At 44.2% G+C, this 21,057-nt stretch overlaps 1 protein-coding gene across 1 annotated transcript in view; it reads left to right on the top strand.

Annotated features, from left to right (window-relative positions):
• The window catches only part of RELCH (RAB11 binding and LisH domain, coiled-coil and HEAT repeat containing), an 88,902-nt gene extending 72,842 nt beyond the window's left edge, over positions 1 to 16,060 (top strand). The window contains 7 exon segments of the mRNA XM_036010169.1: positions 214 to 296; positions 1,078 to 1,141; positions 2,983 to 3,121; positions 7,455 to 7,571; positions 11,704 to 11,792; positions 13,713 to 13,783; positions 15,115 to 16,060. Coding sequence (XP_035866062.1) covers positions 214 to 296; positions 1,078 to 1,141; positions 2,983 to 3,121; positions 7,455 to 7,571; positions 11,704 to 11,792; positions 13,713 to 13,783; positions 15,115 to 15,235 — 684 coding nt within the window. The 3' untranslated portion in view covers positions 15,236 to 16,060.
• The last annotated feature ends 4,997 nt before the right edge of the window (positions 16,061 to 21,057 follow it).

The following is a 21,057-nucleotide window of genomic DNA, read 5'->3' as shown; positions in this document are numbered from 1 at the left end:
TTTGTGGACTGCCAGGCTATGGAAGCTTTGTTCTCCGCCTAAGCATTCTCTGCCTTTATAATGCACTCTAGTAGCAGTATTTGCTTAGCTTCTAATTTTGTTTTTGCTTTTGTGTTTTCTCTCTTTCTCTTGGTTATTCCTTTCTTCCTCCGTGGCATTGTGTTTGCTCTTAACATGCATCACCTGTGAATACCCCCTGTGCCGACCACTCAGCTGTTGGTGAAGGGGGTGAATGAGACTCTGGTAGCTCAGAGGGTGGTTCCTGCTCTCATTACTCTCTCCAGTGACCCCGAAATGTAAGTGTGGTCCCTGCCTTCTCCATTCAGCATCCCTTCCCAAATGCGCCTGTCAAGAAGTGACCATCGGCTCTCAAATTCATCGACAGCTGTGTTTGTCTCTTTAAAGTAATACATTGGAGTATGCTCATTGGCTTTAAACTTTATCATACTTAAGACATTTAGTATCCTTACGTCAGCCTTCACAGTGAGCCTAATCTGGAGGCCATATATTTAAAAGTATACATTAGTCGTGTTCTCAAAACATTTCCAAAACTGAAAACATGCTGATGGACTGTTTCTTCCAAGCCAAGAAGGGATGCTCTGCTAATCTCACTAACACTTTGTTACCAGTAAGTGTAGTGGCATGAACCAAAGGCTTAACATTTTAATGTCTCGAGTGGGTGACTAAACCAAGAGAGGCCAATCAGTCTGCCTGCCCATCCTCAGTCACAGCTAACCCAGTTCTCATTCCAGTTTACCAAACCATTTTTTATTGCATGTTGACTGGTTTACAGCTGACTCTTCGAGGCATGAGTGAAGCGTTAGTTGACAAGCGGGTTGCTCCGGCCCTTGTTACCTTGTCCAGTGATCCTGAATTGTGAGTTTCACAGACTGCGACCTTAAGTTATCCTGTCCTGCCTTTTTGAGCATTCTTCTCGGTCTGCTTTTTTAAAATTTAATTTGTCATTGCTAGAGACTGATACAGTATGTTTACATTGTACTTACTTTGATAGAACTTCTAATAATAGTGTTTTGTCTCAAAGAAAGCTTCAGTTTATTTCTCTTTCGATTCTAACAGATCCGTCAGGATTGCCACAATTCCAGCCTTTGGTACTATTATGGAAACAGTTATTCAAAGAGAGGTAGGAGGTGATTGAAATTTATTTCTGTGTATTGTCGAGGCGATGATAGTACATTACCACATGTGTACCCAGTGGGGGCAGGCAGGGCATCACACCTTTCATTTTATTTCTGAGTGTGGCCAGAGGAGGACCTGAGTGTTTGAACACATGCTGGCCTGCCCAGGGTGTATTGCCCAAGGAAGCCTCTGGTCTCTCTGCTCAGTGAGAAAACTGACTATAGGCCAGTTCTCAGATGTCCTACTTTAAGCCTAGCTGGGTGTTACAGTTTTGGATAATCAGTCCTTCCCACCAGATCTAGTTCCAAAGCCTCCGACTGTCCACGGGACTTCTGGCCAGTCTGCCTTAGTTCCTGACTGCCAGTCTGAACGGACTTGAAGACTGTTTGTCCGATAACTTTAGGAACACAAACCTATGTTGGTGTCACAAACGGAGGCTAGAGGGCACCTCTGTGCCCCTAAGGGTGTCACTGACACCAAGCGGCAAGCCCTCCGGCAGTGCAGCACCTCGCGGCAGCACACACCGTCGTGACAGTCCCCCGCTGTGCCTGCTGCAGGTTACCACAGTCTTCCTCCCCAGAGTTTTATTTTGACTTAATGTCAAGTTTATTAGGTTCTATTTGCAGCGTTAGCTGGAAGACACTTCTCAAAGCTGGTGTCAGAACTTCATTGTTTGTTATCAAATTGGACATGCCCTCATCCAGACCAGTATTGTATGAAATGTTACAGCGTCTTCTTTAAGAAGATCACAAATACGAACAATAAAACAGCAGTAAATACATAGCTATCAACAATTGAATCTAAAAAAAAACAAACAAGCAGAACAGAAACAGGATCATACATGCAGAGAATGTTTTGATGGTTGCCAGATGGGAGGGGATTTGGGGGCATAGGCAAAACCAGTGAAGGGATGAAGAAGTACAAATTGGTTATTGCAGAGTAGTCATGGGGATGTAGCACACAGCACAGGGAATACGGTAGCCAAAGAGCATAAAATATATGCGTGGCCCATGGGTGTGGACCCCAGTGTGGGGATTGCCTGAGGCAGTGCAGGTCGGGGCTGGGTGGAAGCCAGCACAGGGGGGGAAATTGGGACAATTGTAGCATAATCAAGAAAATATTTTTTAAAAAACCCTGTAGATTAGAAGATAAATTATTTGTGAGCATACTACTACTTAGCCATTGAAATGTAAAACAAGATTGTATCTAATAGACATTTACCAAAAAAGAAAAACTATGTTGTAAAATTCCTTTGTCATGTAGATTTTTCATAACAATAATTAAATAACTTTGTTGGTTATGGAAAAAATGTTCTGTTCTTCACTTGCATATTGCACTGGTGAAGGAACATAAAATATATCATTCTGCCAAGCTTGCAGTTTTGGCAGAATTTCAACATATTCTTAAATCTTAAAATAAAAACGTCTTTTAGGGAAATGTGAGTAAGATGTAAGTCATTAGTGACTCACTGCTTTCGGAAGGTGAATAATTGGGTAACTTGCACTGTGATTTGTCTTAAGAATTCTAATTTAGATACAAAATATCATCTACCTCTTTTTTCCTAAATATTGTGGGGTCTTTTCATTTGTTTTAATGGTTTTTCAGGTAATAGTTTTTTTATTTTCTAAAACAAAAAAAAATGAGGAATTAACATGCATAAAAATATAAAACACCTTCTGAACCAAGAGACTAAATAAACACTTACTTAACTTTTACTGCCACTTGGATGTAGAGCGTTTGAACCCAATGCTGCCAGCCCCGTGTGATGTGATGTGTGCCTCTGTCTTTAACAACCCTGCAATGTTTAATGTTCCATAAAATGACTGTCTGATGTCCGATTTTAAGTTGCTGGAGAGAGTGAAAATGCAGTTGGCTTCTTTCCTGGAAGATCCCCAGTATCAAGACCAGTATTCTCTGCATACAGAGATCATAAAAACCTTCGGCAGAGTGGGGCCTAACGCAGAACCGAGGTTCCGAGATGAGTGTAAGTTGCATCTTTCTTCCTTTTTTCCTGAATTGTAATGTCAGATCACAGCCAGACGCGTCTCTTAGCATTTGTCACGTGCTGCAAAGCCTTTCTCCACTTTGTCTTCCACATACCGAAAGCTGAAAGTGAAACAAGTTGGTGGTTGTGGATTGATCAGTATTGCTTTTACTAGACGGTGTCTTACACTGCATACTGATTGCTGTAACCCATGTGACAAGGAGCTCAAGCAGTTGCAAGTTATTTTAAAAACATTTCTTAATCACTTAATTTTAAAATACTGTGCTGCCTTATATTTAGAGCTTAGTATTTAATTCTTATTTTTAAAGAAATTTTTGTGTTCCTAGATATATTATTATGAAAAGTATGCATTTCTTCCACATGGTGTGGCATTCGGCTATGATACACTACTTTAATTCCCAGCTTGTTCAGTGATCTCCAGGGTGATCTGCAGGAACGGTTTCTCGTGTTGCTGTAGCGTCTCCTGAGCGAGCGCCCCAGCCTCCAGGCGTCACGGTTTATGGCGTCGGAGCTTCCAGCCGTCCTCACTGCAAACGCACGGCAGTTATCGCTGCCGCACTTCCGTCCTGTTACTCTCAGCAGTTTGACGTGCTCTGAAGAGGAGCATGCGTTTGGCCTCTCAAGCCAGTTTGCTTTCCAGTACAAGGTCGGCCTCTCCCACCGACCAGCTACTGCACATCCAGCCTGGTATTTTTAAGGCGAGAGTCGTCAACAGAAAGTGTTGTCAGGATTAGGACTGTGGTGTGCGCAAGGTCCGTCGAGGTCATGAACACTTACTGAGCTACAGAAACACAATCGTGAGATGATTTTCCAAGGGGCAACACGAAGAGAAAAGAACAATATTTCTTAATGAGTTAGCAGAAAAGGGTTGGTACTTTAGTTAGCATTAGGAATAGTTCCACAGGTGGAACAGATTTACAGGTGACCTCAGTGAAGACTCGGAAGGTGCTTTGACGGACGTGGTAGAGGCCGTAATCCCTCGGAATCCAGGAGACAGAGTCTCGGCTCCGGGATCAAGCAGTGGTCCCGGCTGAATAAGCAGTGAGTCGTTGGTGCGCGGCTTGTTGTTGAGTTAATAAGTCTCTGAACATGCTCTAACCTTTGAGCATATGCAAAAGAGATTCGTGTGTCACAGAGAAGAAGGAAATTTTTTTTCTCACAAACAGGTTGAGGGTAAAAGTCTCTACTGCTTGACTAGGTGGATTAAACCTTTATCCTTGAAGCCTTGTACAACTTACTGTATACCCAACAAGTATATCTTACAGTCTTTTTTCACATTCTGGCACAACCAGACTTTTTTTTTTTTTGAGACAAAATTATTTTTTCTTTTTCTTCTTTTTAATATTTATTTATTTTTAGAGAGGGAAGGGAAAGAGAAAGAGAGAGAAACATCAATGTGCAGTTGCTAGGGGTTATGGCCTACAACCCAGGCATGTTCCCTGACTGGGAATCGAACCTGAGACACTTTGGTTCGCAGCCTGTGCTCAATCCACTGAGCTACGCCAGCCAGGGCAAATTATTTTTTCTTTTGTACTTACCATCCAGTCAGATGGCTTCCCTTTTACTTTAAAACTTTACCTGGAGGAATTTAGTGTCCTGTGTTCACATGATTAGTGGTAGGTGGAGATACAAGTAGATATTGGCAAGGGTGCTATATTGTTATCCATCTGTGTTTATAAACAATTCCTCTTGGAAGCTTAGAGGGAGGATGTTGAATTGCTGAGCAGTAGTGTCTGCCTTGGAGTGGCTTTTCGGATATTTGTTTCTCTCTTTCTTAGGAGACATTGGTTCTTCCAGGGGTACTTTTCCTTTCCCAACCCTTAGTTATTGCAGGACCTATTGGTCTTGATTTTATTTCAGGAGCCATTGGTTTTATCTGGAGCATGATACAGATTTTTGTTCATTTGTTTTCAGCTCTTTAGAAAGCTCTCTGAAAACGTCATATGTAGGAGGCTTTCTAACCTGGCAATTGTACATACATTTCAGGTTATTTTTTTTCCCCAAGGTTTTTTATTTCAGATCTGAGCCCATTTACAAAAAGAGAGGACAAGATTACCTTAACTTTGACTGTTGCATCTATCCTGGAATATTTTTGAAAGTTTACTTCTATTTTTGTGAAGTCTCCTATTGATTTATCATTATCTTATTTGTAGTTTTGAGTTTTTGTCCAATCTGCCCTTAAAAGAAAGACTTCTGCATTAGCCTTGTATTGTGTATTTCCTGCTGCCCACTGAAGGTCAGTTGTAGAATTATGCACATCCAGGTTATCAATTTTTAACCATTTATCTCCATCTGAGGGGTCAAAAAGTGAATTAATTGGTACAGATGGGGTAGTCCAGTACCATGCTGAATTCTACAGTAAAGTTCTGCCTCTCTTCTGAGGTATGGAAAGATTCTTTTTTTTTTTTTTCCCCCACATCCTCACCCAAGGATATGCTTATTGATTTTAGACAGAGAGGAATAGGGGGAGAAAGAGAGACACCGGTGTGAGAGAGAACCATTGATCGGTTGCCTCCGGCCCACACCCTGACCGGGGACTGAAACTGCAGCCTAGGTGTGTGCCCTGACCGGGGATCGAACCCGCACCGTTTTCCTGTGTGGGACGATGCTCCAGCGGGGCCACTCAGCCCGGCCTTCAGGAAGACGCTTAATCACAGCTTTCACGGGCTCTGCCCCGGAGTTTGAAGTAACTTCTGTACATCTGGTTTCAAGTTGAGCAGTTGTAAGGAGACATTGTGTAGTGCGGTTGCTGAGTTCCTAAGAAAATGTCTAGGAAAGGATCACTGTGTAGTTGGTCAGCGAAGGGGCGGAGGGAATAAAGAGGCTGAGTGCCAGCAGATGAGGAAGAGCAAGGTAAGCTCTGCAAGGCCTGGGCGGGAGCGAAGTGGACAGACAGTCTTCAAGAGAGACTGCCTTAGAGCCCCGTTGGGCGGCTGCTCTGTTCGTGGAGTGGCCTCGGCATGCCAGGGAGGGAACTGGAGTTTAAACAACGTCACTGAGAAATCATGACTGTTGGGAGTTTTTGTCTCCTAAGCTTTTCTAGAGAGCTCCTCTTAAGTACATTGTTACTAATTTTCACAAGTCAGAAAGTCCCCTAGGCCCTGGCTGGGCCACCCAGTGGGTTAGAGTGCCACCCAGACACACCAAGGTTTCAGGTTTGATCCCCCGTCAGGGCACACATGGGGCAATAGGTGCGTGGAACAAAAAATTGAAATCTCTCTTTCTCCCTCTCTCCCTCTCCCCCTCTCCCCCTCCCCCTCTCTCCCTCCCTCCCCCTTCCTCCCCTCTTCCTCCCCTCTTCTTCTCTCTAACATCAATTGTTTTCAAAGTCCCCTAAAAATGGCCATTGTTATCCCAAGTTTTTATGTGGTTTGTCATTTACTAAGGTAAGCACAGAAGTTGTGTTTGTAGTACCTGGTTATTGAGGAAGCAGGAGGCTCTTCTAGGAGGAGGTGGTGGCTTTAATGTACACAAACGCAGTGCGAACATACGAGAAGTCACCGCAGTTGGTCAGAAGTGTGTGCTTATTATGAACGGGGTTTCGGGTTCCCCAACCAAGCCGAGAGTAGAAAGGGGCCGTATGAACAGCTATTTGATGCTTGAAGCCATCTCTCCAAGGAACCCTGGTTCCAGGGGGAAGCGGCATGTATTTAGAAGACACAGTCTTAGGCAATAGGGACACTTACCACTGCTGAACCGGTCACTGGCTCTGGGGCCATCACTTTTATTTTAGCAGCGGGTCGCCTGCATTTTGGAAGCTTTACATTATTCATTGAGGTATAAGATACTGTGCCCGTTGAGTAACTTAAAAACTCAGCCTCCAGTGCTACTTGACATCAGTCTTTGCTAAGAATCTGAAAAACTAGAATAATAATTTTACGAAGGAGTGGAATAATTTGATGTTGAAAAAGAACATGTATACCATGTCTTTCGTTTAATAGCACCGGTAGTGCCTGATTTTTGTAAAGAAACGTATTTGTAAAGATAGTAACACAAAGCGCCGATTGCTCACACCTGGTGACTCAGTCTTCACTTCTCACACGGGGAAGCTGGTCGCGGTGCAGCCGCGCAGCCGGGGCGGAGTGCGGGGCAGTCGTCCGTGTCCCCAGACCCAGAGCATGCTCGTTCCGAAAAACACACGCTCTTTTTTAGTGAAAGGAAGCAAGCACAGGGTGGGGCTAATCTTTCGAAAATCATCTAGAAGGAGAATGAAATTTTATAAATTAAAATGAAAAAAAATTTTTAAGATGTATGAGTGCTGTGTGTGTTGGATAAAAAATGTAACAATTTCCATTTCTTTTTTTTTTTTCAGTTGTTTTACCGCACTTGCACAAGTTAGCCTTGGTGAACAACTTACAAATTGTGGATTCCAAAAGACTGGATATCGCCACCCATCTGTTCGAAGCCTACAGTGCGCTTTCCTGCTGCTGTATCCTTGACTGACGCGATCTGTGTTTATGTGACCAGCCTTACATGCAGTGAGCCAGCTCAGGGTTTAAGGGTTAGGATGCAGGATTCTCTCCTCCAACTCACATACGTGAGGATTGCAGAAAACGAAAAACTTGATCTGATTTGCCCCACTCCTTAATCTAGCCGCCTCATAATTTCACAGGATAGTTTTAAGTCCTCTGGGCTTACATATTAAAAATACTGGCTAAAGTGTATGTATGTTGATCAACTGTGCAGCTGAGCTAGGAATGAATTATAGCTGAGGGTTCTGTTAATCAAAAGGAGACCTTGTGTGTGTCCTGCCATCGGGGTTCTTCCGTGAATGTTTCACCGTCTGCATCCAGTGGGGTGCGGTGAACCCCTCCGAAGAGAGACCTCGCGTTGGAAGAGCGCAGTGTCCATGCGGCCGACCGTCCCCAGAGCCAGTGGAAGCGGCGGAAAACTTAGGGATGGTCTGACCCGTGCCAGCCACTGCGTTTTATAAATGGCTGAAATAAAGCCTACATTTGTGACTTCCGTTTTTCATAACTAAAAAGCAAAACTGTGACTACAACAAAGAACTTCAGCTACCTTCCAGAATGTTCTCTTTACTCTGGCAAGCCTAGTAAAATAGAACAAAGAAGGAAGAGGTGAAAGTGAGCCAAGCCAGCTCCAGCCCCTGGCTCCCCCAGTGAACGGTGGGTGAGTTCGCCACCGGGGAAACGAGATGCTGAAAAAGGAGTGCGAGGCTGGATGCTCGAGCAGAGCTGTAAAAGCGCGTGCTGGACGACGCGACCAGAAAACTGGACCTCGACGAACAGAAATGACAGCGAGAGAGGGTTCTAGTGATTCACAGGAGAAAGTAGGGAACAAGGGGGGAGTTCCAGGACTAAAAGTTGTCGTTTCACATTGGTATATAGCAGTGTGGAGTCATAAAGTGAACAGATGATTGTAAATATGACAAACACATTCCAAGAAGAGCTTAGTTTTGTTCAGAATAAATCAAATGGATAAAGTAGAAACTTAGAGCTATTTGCTAAGGAGCTGTTTGTACTTTTGGAAATGTTACAGCTTGAAGTTGGATGTGTGATTCAGTGTTTTACTTTAGGGATCCACTACAGATTATCCACCTGCATGGCATAAGTCATGTTTTTTATACTATAGATTGTAAAGGGGGCGGAGATGCCATATTTTGATGATTCTGTGCCTCAGCTATCCATGAGTCCGTCTTCTAAGTGTAATTCCACTAAAAAAGAGAACTTATTATCCTTTCTGATTTATCTTGTTGGCATTTTCAACGTATTAAAGATAGAGGAAGCCGAAAGAGGAAGCGACATCCTGAATGAACAAGGAAGAACTCTGTGGCAATGGAGAAGTGGCAGGACCCTTACGAGAAAGGAACGATGGCGTGTCAGAGTTTGCATTTCAGAGAAAGAAAATACGGGTTATGCCTGTCCCCTCGACTTCGTATAAGCAGATGTTTAAAAACTGAAACAATGCCATTTACGTTCTTTAGTAACAGAGAGTTTCTAGAGGAACATGCCTCAAGGAACACGGAAAAGCCCAAAGGTCAAACATGTAAGCCCCGTAGAGCTAACTTTTCCAAGGGTGCGAGGCAGGGGCTCCTGGAGAGCATGGGTGTCTGCAGGGGGTGGCAGGGGGGCGCTGGTGTGGGTTCAGGGGTGCACAAGCACTACCAGAGTAAGCGCAGTGAGGGGAGGGGCCGTCCGCAGCGCGCCCTGTTCAAGGACAAAAGGGTGAGTTCTGCGTGAGTCAGAGCTCGTCCTTGTGTCGGCGGGCTGGCGTGGCCGCTAACCACAGCACACACTGTCCACACCGGTTCTGCCGTCCCACAGCGCTCTGAGCTGCGAGAACACACAGTATTCCTTTCAACACTGACATGGTTTAATAAGGACATGGGAAAGCTGTGGTGTTTAACATTCAGTACAGTAATAGGTCAAGACGACATTTTTAAAAATTGTGAAGAAATTTAAAAACATTTAACTTGGCGAAGAGATGGCTTGGAGGTGAAAAGGTAATTTAGAAACTATTTTGAAGGTGGTTGTTACAGAAGAAAGGTTAGGCGTGCAGAACTCAGGTGCAGCACTACCACCCCCACCAAGCAGAGGTCACCGAGAAGCCGATCGTGTGTGTCAGGACAACTTTCTGATCGAGCTCCCTAAAAACGCAGGCATCGGTCTCACGAAACTCCGAACGTTCTGGCAGCGGTGGCGGCTAGAGGCTCCGTGGCCATCGTTCAAGGATGAGGCAGACGTGATTCCCGGGAGGAGACAGGACTGACTGGCCTCCGTAAGCCTTCACCCCTTAGCAAAGATTGATTCCACAGGGAACAGGGAGAACCAAACAGTGAGCAGAAAAGAGGAAGAGAGTGAATTCCCTCTCACCTCCAAACAGGGCCGGCTCTGGCTTCTCAATCCAGGCCGTTTCTAGGTCACAGGCTCCACTGCTAGTACAAAGGTCACCTGCCTTCCCCACACCTAGAAGACCAGACTGCACGGCCAGCCGGCTGCAGCCCTCTGTGCATCTGTAGGGGGTGGGGCTTTAAGTCCTTCCTTATATACAGGAAACTTGTTTAAAAAATTTTTATTTATAACTACTTTGAAGGCCATAATTATATATTATGTATATAAAACAGTTTTTTCTAACTGAATGAAATTACAATTCTTTTCCAAAAAGACTGATGTACTCATCTTCGTAAGGAAACTCATTTATTGGCATTTTCAGTTTTAATACTGGTATAATATTAAAAGGGACTATTTTAAAATTTTAAAAGGCTTTATTTATTTTAGAGAAAGGGGGAGGGAGAAAGAGAGGGACAGAAACATTTATGTGGGAGAGAAACATTGATCAGTTGCCTCTTGCGTACCCCCAACTGAGGGCCTGGCCTGCAACCCAGGCATGTACCCAGACCAGGAATCGAACTGGCAGCCTTTCCGTCAGTGGCCCAACCCGCTGAACCACAGCAGTCAGGGCTAAGAAGAACTATTTTAAAAAGCTAACAATTGTGGTATGGTGAGAGTACGTCAGAATCGATGTGAACAAGCAGGGTGAACTGTTTTCTCAAAAAATGCATCTGCTGCCCTGGCTGGCATAGCTCAGTGGATTGAGCATAGGCTGCGAACCAAAGAATCGCAGGTTTGGTTCCCAGTCAGGGCACATGCCTGGGTTGCAGGCCACGGCCCCCAGCAACCGCACATTGATGTTTCTCTTTCTCCCTCCCTTCCCTCTCTAAAAATAAATAAATAAAATCTTTAAAAAAAATGCATTTGCTTTCCTGATTCCTTTTAATGTCAAAATAGTCAAAAGCAACTAAATCTCAAAAATGACCAGGAAATATACTAATATTACAATAAAAGTTCTCTTACCCAATTCCATTATGACCAATAGCAGATCAATTTGATAGGACTGTTAAAACAAGAAATCAGAAAATGTTATATACCAAAGATAACTTATTTTAACATGAAATGAGAGAAGGCATTTTCTTTTTACCAGTCTCTTGATGTAGACTGAGGAGCTTCCTTCGCGAGTGTTGGTTACAGCCAAACACCGCCTTCCCTGGACCACATCTGTGTGTAGTTGTCTGTGATTCTCAGCTTTTCTCAAAACAAGGGTCAGGAAACATGTCTGGTACCGGATATGGAATTTTTTCTAGGGTTTATATTTTTACTATTTTACAGTCCTCATACACACCTAATTAAACAGCAGTGTTTAAAGCAATTGGCCTTCAGCAGTTTTTTCTAAAGCTTTCAACTGAATTGTCATGAAAACATCAATTCTCTTTTCATATTCACTTCACTCATTTAAACATCAATTAAGTTACATGGTTTAATTTTCACATTCATCATTTCATGTGTTTATGAAACATGTCATTACACGATGTCACAATCATGAATACCACTGACAAGGAGATCGGAGGGAATGGAAGCCGTGGACTCTTGATAAGTAACGAACTCGACCAATGAGACTCGTGCTTGAGGAAGCCTGTTGACGCTCGGCCATCTGCGTGCTGTAGGCACTGTTCAAGGGAGCTGCTTTCATATTATCCTGCTGTTCTGTTGGACATACCAGCTTCTTGTTTGTTTGTTTAATTCCCTTAACTCTGTTGTCTCAAGTCATTTCAGAGGATTTAATGGTTAATCACTTCCTGCCGGGTCTCAGGTGTTTACGCACGGACATGGAGCACCTCTCTCCGGAGCACGAGGTAAGCTCCTGTGGCGGTTGAGCCACTGTGGCCAGCAGTGGCTTCTCCGTGCGTGTGTTTTAAGACCTCTTCCTCCTGTGTTCTCTCCTCATGTGAGGCCTGATCATCACACGCTGCTGTTCATGTCCCACGTCTCGGTCAGCGTCACGCTGTGGGTTTGTTTACCGTTGCGGAGGCCTTGAGCGACTCCTTTAACATCTTTGCCTGTCTCATGCTCTAAAGCAGGGGCCACTTACTCTCCTTCACTGAGTGTCATTAGAATTTAGTAAGATAACGTACGTGAAATGCTTTTAATCTATGAGGTGCGATACAGTGTTATCTCTGTCAAATTTCTTAGAAGATAGATTTCTGTTTTCTGTCTCCTTCTCATAACTCTTTCATTCTATTTGTCTTCCTGTTTCCCCCCAAACTCCATCTTATTTCTTATTCTGTATCTTCAACACATCTTTCTACAGCTTTTTTTTCATCTGTTACCATAATTGACTGTCCCCTCTTAAAGGAAGCAAAACAAGGCAAAAACAGAAGCATTCCTTCATTCCTACCTGTATTTCTGTGCCTTTTTCACTTCTGACATTGTTAAGTTGTTTCCTGCTTTCTTTTTAAAACAGTTTCAATAGGGATTTATTGATTTCATTGATCTTTTCTAATACTGAACTTCTGGCCATGTGGATTTTTCTCTATTCATTTTCTGTTTCGTTGATTTCTATTTTCATCTTTTTTTCTTTTTGCTTTCTTTGGGTGTTTTTTTGTTGTTGTTTTTAAAGATTTTATTTATTTATTTTTAGAAAGGGAAGGGAGGGAGAAAGAGAGAGAGAGAGAAACATCAATGTGCGGTTGCTGGGGGCCGTGGCCTGCAACCCAGGCATGTACCCTGACTGAGAATCAAACCTGTGACACTTTGGTTCGCAGCCCGCGCTCAATCCACTGAGCTACGCCAGCCAGGGCCTGGGTTTTGGGGGGGTTTTTTACATTTTTCTAATTTCTTAATGAGGAAAGTTAGATTTACTTTTAACTTTTCATATTTATTTAACTTACTTTTTAACTTTTCTTTATTTCTAACACGTGGATTAAAGGCTGTTCAGAAAATCTTCCCACACACTGTAGCATTCTTCACCTTGGCCTCCCGGTACCCCTTCCCTAGCTCACTGTTCTCTCCAAAGCCCTCATCACCTTCTCGTGTGCAGTCTAACCTATCCGTTCTCTTGTGTTCCTCGTCTAGAACACAGGGACACGTGTTCCCCGGGAGGGAATGTCGTTTGTTTTATCTGCTGCATTCTCCACGTTTGAAAAGGTGCCAGGCACATAGCAGGTGACAGCTATTTGCTGTTTAGGGACCTCCAGGCCCAAACGTAGGCCAGACTGTCCAGGAATGCCCTTCGTTCCTGGTCTGGCTGCTGGCCACAGGAGCAGCAGCTCCGCAGCCCCCTGCCCTTTCTCCATCGCTCAGTCTCCCTGCGGAGATGCCGTTGACCCTTAGACGCCCAAGATGCAGCACCTCAGGCTGGCCCTGGCCCTGGTCTCTGCTGCAAACATTGAAACAGTGCACCTTGCTTTTTGCGCCCTGGGGGAAGCAAGAGTATGTGGGGCAGAGCAGCTTTTCCCGAGAAAATGTGTGTGTGGCCATGGTGTGTGTGTGTGTTACATGTAAGGATGCATACCAGTTGGACTTTTAACACCAGATGGTGGGGAAAGCTAAGGGAGAATGGGAATCGGGTTCACAAGGAAGGTTAGTGGAAATCAAAAAATGCTATTTCTGCACCTGAGGTAGCAATCTAATGCGAATTCCTTTAACAAAGTAGCTGTCAAAACTTTAAATTTTTAATTAACATACTAGTTTATGGGAATATTAAAAATTAAAAGCTTTAACCACAGCATTTCACTGTGTCAGCTGTATTTCACCAAAGTTTCTCTTTTAATCAGGTTATTTTAACGTCCATGATAAAAGAATGTGAACAAAAAGTAGAGAATAAGACCGTCCAGGAGCCTCAAGGGTGAGACATTCATTCTGTGGTTAAAACCCCAGGTTAACCTTAGTTTCTCTAAATTTTCAGTACGTGATGATGGTGTTTTATTTTGTGTGATTTTGTAGTCATGTATCTGGTAGACAAGAAAATTCCTTAAATCAGCTGTCTCCAAACGCTAGTCCGTAAACCACCTGCATCAGAATCATCTGGGGAAATGGAAACTCAGGATGGGGCACAGACCCCATTCTCTGTCCCCGCCGCCCCGCATCCTGACTCAGCCCGGAGATCCGTGTGTTTAAAAGCCCCCAGAGAGACTGTGGCATGTACAGGATTTGGGAATCACTGGTCAGATTCGTCTCTTGGCAAACTAGCTTCTTGTGACAGGAGTTTGTAAGCTGTAAGTCGACACACTGCATAAAGGATTGTAAATTTGTGAGTGTTGTATTCATGGGCTTCTGACCAAACTAATTAGAATTTAGAGATCCGATGAAATTAAAACACACAGATGTAAAAGACTGAAGTTGGGCGTGGAGGAGAGGAAATAATTACAAACAGTGTACTCTTAGCTCTTGCTGAGATAACCTTGAACAGTTAATCTTAAGTGGAGTCAGTTACATAATAAACTCAAAGGTGTTTCCTTTGTCAAGCTGACTGCCAGGAATAAGCGCTTCACCCTATCAGGCTGGGTCCACCCCCACCCCCGGCACACACATACACACTCACCCCTCCCACCCCCAGCACACACACTCACCCCTCCCACCCCCGGCACACACACACACACTCACCCCTCCCACCCCCAGCACACACACACACACACTCACTCCCCCCACCCCCAGCACACACACACACACACTCACTCCCCCCACCCCCAGCACACACACACACTCACCCCTCTCACCTCCAGCACACACACACGTACACTCACCCCTCCCACCCCCAGCACACGTATACACATGCCCCCACCCCTAGCACGCACATACACACTCCTCCACAGGCCCAGAACACACACACACACACACACACAAGTAGCCCAGTGAATTAGGTACTAGACTTCTTTTCGCTTTCCAGACGAGGACTGTACCACAGGTGAGGCTGAGTGACTCGCCCAGGGTCCCACCGCCGGTCGGTGACGGAGCCAGGGTTCAGGGTCGCTCCCGACTTGCTCCCGACACCGCTCCCCCCGCTGTGGAGCGCGGCCGTGACGGCGCCTGCCCCGGTGTGGCGCACGAGTCTCCCCGTAAATGTGAGCTTCCCTTTTGTGGTAGCAGGTCCGAATGCGTTTACTGAAGAAGTGAAAACATGGGTATTTTCGATTTTTGTTTAATTGCTTTACTTGAGTTTTAAATTTTCTTCTCCAGCTCAATGTCCATTGCTGCCAGCCTAGTGAGCGAAGACACGAAGACCAAGTTCTTGAACAAGATGGGCCAGCTGACCACCTCGGGTGCCATGCTGGCCAACGTGTTCCAGAGGAAGAAGTAGCCGCGGGAGGGGAGCCCGCCCCCAGGAGACACTACGGTGGACCTCAAGCAGACCGGTTCCTTGTACTTGAAGTACTTGCCTTTTTTATTTCTTTGTTTTGTGTTCCTGAATTATACTTTTATCCTAACCTCCAAAGATATTTGCACTGCTTTCGATTATTGCTGTATATCTGTTCATTTTGGAGTTCTAACTGTGGTGACAGGAGGTTGCGTCTGTACCTCGTCCGTCCCTCTTCTGTGTTCTTGTCTTTCAGAATATTTTTTATACATGCATAGCGGAGAGGTTTTTTTCGATGGGATGATAGCAAATATCTGTATTATACACTAAGCTATTACAATGGTACTTAAAAATAATGTAAATTTGAAGTCATTGTTATAAAGTAATTAAAGTGGAGATTACTTAAGTATTTAAATTATGAGAGAATAATGCAGACTTTTTATTGTTTCTTAACCGACTGGAAAGAGCCACCAGCATTACTCTGTGCCTTTTGGACTTGGGTTTGCGTCCGTGGGAACCGTGTGTGTTGCGCCCGCACGGCACCCGTGGTGCTGCGGTGAACCTGGAGCACGGGTCCCGCGGGGAGTAGACAGTCACGACACTTTCGGCATTTCAGCGCTCTCTCGGGTACCCTCTAAGTGCTGTGTAAATCTCCCCCGCACTCGCACGCACCCCGCGGGCTCCCCGGAGGAGAGACGGCACCCACACGCGGGGAGTGGTAGCCACAGGGAGTTTTCACGCTGCTGTGTATCCCATCCAGATGGTCAAAAATAAATGTGAGTGAGAAGAGCGAATCATGGTGGACATTGGTTTCCAAATTGAAATGCACGAGAAAAAATGGTTCGAATCTGGAACTTAGCATTTGTGTAAAACAGTTATTCAAGATATTTTCTAGATGACCCTTTCATTCTGCACGTTCCGGAGAAGCACCTGTAGGTTGCGGACACCTGGGGGCCGCTCTCTTGCCCCTGACCTGAAACCGACAGTGGCTGTGTTGTCACTGGGTAGGCGACACCGCGGCCAGCAAGTCGGCCGCCTTCCTTGTGTTGCGCGCGTGCTCCGAGGGAGTAGGGAGCACGGGCCGCCGGATCCCGCCCGCCGCAGCCTGCGAAGGAACTCAGGCCAAGGGACGTGGCTGCAGCGGGAGAGCGCGGTGCTGGGCGTGGGGGCGGGGGCGTTGAGGGGTTCCTGTGAGGCCTTTTTGGAAAGCGGATACTTTAATCAAGAGAACCCTGGCTGGAGCACAGTCCGTGCACACAGGCGACTCTTCTGCGTGTCGCGTGGACTAGTTCCCTTCGTCTGGGACGTGGCCGGACGCCGTTCCCCGCCCGCGAGAGCTGCCTTTCCTCACCTTCGCGCTTGTACAATAAGTTGCCGCAGGCAAAGCCATTTTTAAAAGTTCATCCTGAATTGTTAACAGAGTCGTCTCTGGAAACGGTTGGATTCTAGGCATTCCTGAGGAATTGAAAGTGGCTACCTTTCATGTCAAAAATGTTGATCTACTATAAATAAAATGTTTTTGCAGACTTGTTTTGGTTTTGTTCTTGTCTCTGTGTATTTACTTCCATTTTGAAATGCTTTATCTATATCCAAGCAAAAGGAAATGACAAAGCATATATTCATTAAAATGCACTATTTTATAGATTATTTTAGGAATATAATCTATACGAATTACTTATTTTAACTTTTACTATAAAAGTGTTGCTATAAAATTAATACAGTTTCAGAGATGATTTAAAGAAAAGTGACTAAACTCTCATTTGCTTTGAACTATAGTGGAATAAATATTTGTTACCAGGTAAATGATTCTAATGTATTTTTATTGTGATAATTTTTATTACTTTGCAAATCCATTTATCTAATTGCTAATGATTTTTTAATGGTGAACAGCTAGCAAGATACACAATATCTAAATGTCAGTAAGACTTCACTTTTATTTTCATTTTGATTTTTATACTAAAATATGGGTTCCTTCTTTTTAATTCTCACCCAAGGATATGCTTTTTGATATTTAGAGAGAGAGAAAGAAACATCAGTGTAAGAGATAAAAATCGATCTGTTGCCTCCTGTACTTGCCCCGCGGGGATGGAACCCAACCTGGGCGTGTGCCCTGACCAGGAATTGAACCCTCAGTCTTTGAGTGTACGGGACCATGCTCCGGTCAGCTGAGCTACCCAGCCAGGGCCAAGAAAATCTTTAAACAAAAATTCCTTTTCACTAGAAGACCAACTTATACACCACAGTTAATATCAACTTAACATAATATAAAAAAGTTTTTTTTGATAGTATATAAATTGCTTCTGTTTGATGTGGTAAAGAATGTAAGTTATTTGCTTTTTTCCCAAAGAGTCTTTGATAATATCTGGAAAATTCCAAATCATATCTGTATAGAAGACTATATTAAACTATTTTAGTTCCTTTTACCTGGCTGGCGTAGCTCAGTGGATTGAGCACGGGCTGCGAATCAAAGTGTCACAGGTTTGATTCCCAGTCAGGGCACGTGACTGGGTTTCAGGCCACGGCCCCCAGCAACCTCACATTGATGTTTCTCTCCCTCTCTCTCTTCCCTCCCTTCCCTCTCTAAAAATAAATAGAATCTTTAAAAAAAAATAGTTCCTCTTATTCCATCAAAGACTAACCCATTATATTTCATTTAGATCATTGTATAGATTTCTTGATGTGTATAAACTGACATTTCAAGTTATGTGTTTTAGATATTAAATTCCTTGTCAGTGATTTTTTTATGGTTGTTATTTATTGATAGCAGTCAAATTTAAAATTTTAACTACTATCTTATGGAAAGGTAACCATTTCTTGAACTGTTAGCACTTACAACCTTAGATATTTTAGTATATGCATTTTCAGGGAAGCTGAAAATATTATATATTTCTCTATATAAAATATACATGCTAAGTAGTATAAATCTAATTGACTCTTTTATTTCATAGTTGCTTTATCTTTATTTCTGATAATTCCTTGACAGTTTTTTAAGATTTGCCTTTCTCTGTTCATAAGCCTTCCTGTCACGTATTAAATATTGAACCTTAGGGGGGGAATACCTCTCATAATGTAAGTCATTTTCTAATTTATTTTGATATGGATTTCACAAACATAATCACCCTTCTAACGTTATTTCTCTCACCATCAGAGAGCATAGAAAAAAACAATGTGCTCACTATTCCTCATAGGACTTTAGAAAAATTACATAACAGTAAACCTGAAAGTGTTGTAGCATTTAGACAGCATTATGAAAGTTCAAAGTGGAATTACGATTTTGCAATCCTTGAACAGCTAACGCGTGGGTCGCTGGATCACCCCGCCCCATAGTTTTGTTTTCTAGCAAGTGAGTCGCTGAGCGTGCCAGGCACGAGTTCCCTAGAATTGCAGTGGAAAGCAGTCGGGTGAGGGTGGGAGGCCACGCAGCAGCCATCCCAGGCGGTAGCCGGGAGGGGAATCCTTGGGGAAGGCGAGGGGCTGAGATTCCGAGCTCAAGGGGAGGGAGGGAGTGGACTCCTGTCACAGGGGAGAAAGCAGAGAATAGAGACGTTTAGATGTACTCTGGTCGACTAGTGGTGGGAAGATTAGGGGGTTTCCATTTGATTCCTCGTATGTGTTCTCAGTGAAAGATGAAGCGAAGACACTCACTGGGCCGGCATCTGGAAAGTATTGGAGGTTGGAGGAGAGAGAAGGTGGATAAGATTGCCTTCAAGAATGGCAGAGGGAATTATTGAGTGACTTGTAGGGTTGCCCAGCAATTTTGAAAGCCCAACTGGGAACCATAATTATGAATCGAGAGAGAGCCAGTTCACATGATTTTTCCCCCTCCAGCTAGGATCAGCTCTCCAGGAGCAGATGGGAAGTACCCAGGGAACCAAGGATAACCAGGGCTGCGCTTTCTCCAGACACTTGAGGAGGAGAGAGGACAAGGACCCTAAAGCTACTAGCAAAGGAATGGTTATAGCGATGGACCATAGAATCTAAACCGGGCGAGAGGAGAAGGATGTTGAAGTGAGCGGGGACCAGTCTGAGGGATGGGTCTCAGTCCAGTCGCAAATACGCAAACACGTTTTGGTGGGAATATTCCAGTCAGTGAACTGGAAAGATACTTTCCTTGGGAGTAGCAGTGAAAAAGCAGATCCCTGCCCCACCCCCAGGCTCTAAGGTACAGAGGTTTGTGAGAACAAAACTAAAACCCTCCACTTAAGAGCTCAGCAGGGAAAGCAGTGTTGGGGGGGGGGGGGTAGCTGGGACCCAATCAGTGTGAGCCGAAGACCAGGTGAAAAGGCTGTGATGCAGACAAGACACCTGAGGACAGACCGCGAGTTTCCATGGGCCAGTGGGTGGTGAAGGGTTCAGGGTTAAGTTCCATTGAGGGGTGTTCAGAGGCGCTGGAGGGTGTGAGCTCAGGTGAGAAAAGCGTGGGCCCCTGGGGTGGGAGGGGAAGGGCCGTGATCGTGGCTTCGCCTGACCCTCTGAGCGAGCGGGTGGTGCTCTGAACCAGAGTTATGGGGGCCCCCGGGGTGTCTGTTCTCTTCGAGTCAAAATCTTACTGATCCCAGCGGGAAGGGGTCGAGTTCCTCACAAGGATGACTTTAGTTATAAGGTTTTTGTTAGGTACTCCTTATCGATGGAGGGTGTTCTTCTCTATTCCTAGTTAACCAGGAGTTTTTATCATGAGTGGGGGCTGGCTTTTGTCCAATGCTGTGTCCGCATCTGTGGATATGGTCATGATCTTTCTTCTTCAGCCTGCTGCTGTATTGCATTAGCTGATTTTTGGATGCTGAACTGACCTCACACACCGAGGAAGAATCCCACCTGGTCATGTGTATGAGTCTTTTTATACATTGTTGGATTCCACTTGCCATTGTATTGTTGAGGACTTTTGCATCTATGTTCATGAGAAACATTGATCTTTAGTTTTCCTCTAATAACTTTGTCTGGCTTTGGCATTTAGGGTGATGAAATCCTATAGAATATGTTCTCTGACCACAATGAAATGACAAAAAAGTAACTAGAAAATAAAATATGTTGGAAGTGAAGCAGTGTGCTTCTAAGAGAAACCACAGGTTATGGAAGAAGGGACAACAAAAATTAGAAAACTTTTATCAAATAATAGAAATTCAGACATTCCAACACTTGTCAGATGACTCTAAAGCCATACATAGCAGGCACTGCACATACAGGTTCAGATGCACAGAGCAGAAAGGCTGACGGTCAGCTGTCTAATGCTCGTTTTAAGAAGTCTGAAAAGAAGCGCAAAGTAAGAAGCAGCAGTAACATCAGAAATTAATAGAACTCAGCATACAATGGAGAAGATCAAGAAAGCTGGAAACTTCATTCTAATTAATTGTACTAATAAACTTGATTAAACCCCAATAAGACTCAACCAAGAAAAAGGCCTAAATTACCAATGTTAGAAATAAAAAATCTCTACAAACCCTATGGTATTAAAAATATAGGATATGATGAATAACTGCTAGAATAATAGAGTGAAAGTTTAGATCAGGGGTGTCAAACTCATTGTCACCAGGGGCCACATCAGCCTCCGGTTGCCTTCAAAGGGCTGAATGTAATTCTAGGACTGCATAAATGTAACTCCTCCTTAACTAGGGGCAAGGAGCTCGGTGCCGCTGCCAGGTAGAAACAAGGTGCCGGGCCAGATAAAACAAGGTGGAGGGCCGGGTTTGGTCCATGGGCCTTGTGTTTGCCACCTGTGGTTTAGATGGAATGGACATATTCCTATTGTGTAGTTATTTTTTTTAAATAACTACAAAAACAAACTATCAAAACCAATAGGAGAAATACCAAAATCCCTGTAGTTCTGT

Source organism: Phyllostomus discolor, chromosome 9 (assembly GCF_004126475.2).
Source record: "Phyllostomus discolor isolate MPI-MPIP mPhyDis1 chromosome 9, mPhyDis1.pri.v3, whole genome shotgun sequence".
Classification (NCBI taxonomy): domain Eukaryota; kingdom Metazoa; phylum Chordata; class Mammalia; order Chiroptera; family Phyllostomidae; genus Phyllostomus; species Phyllostomus discolor.
The sequence above is the reverse complement of the archived record's forward strand: the minus strand, read 5'-3'. Positions and strand labels throughout refer to the sequence as shown.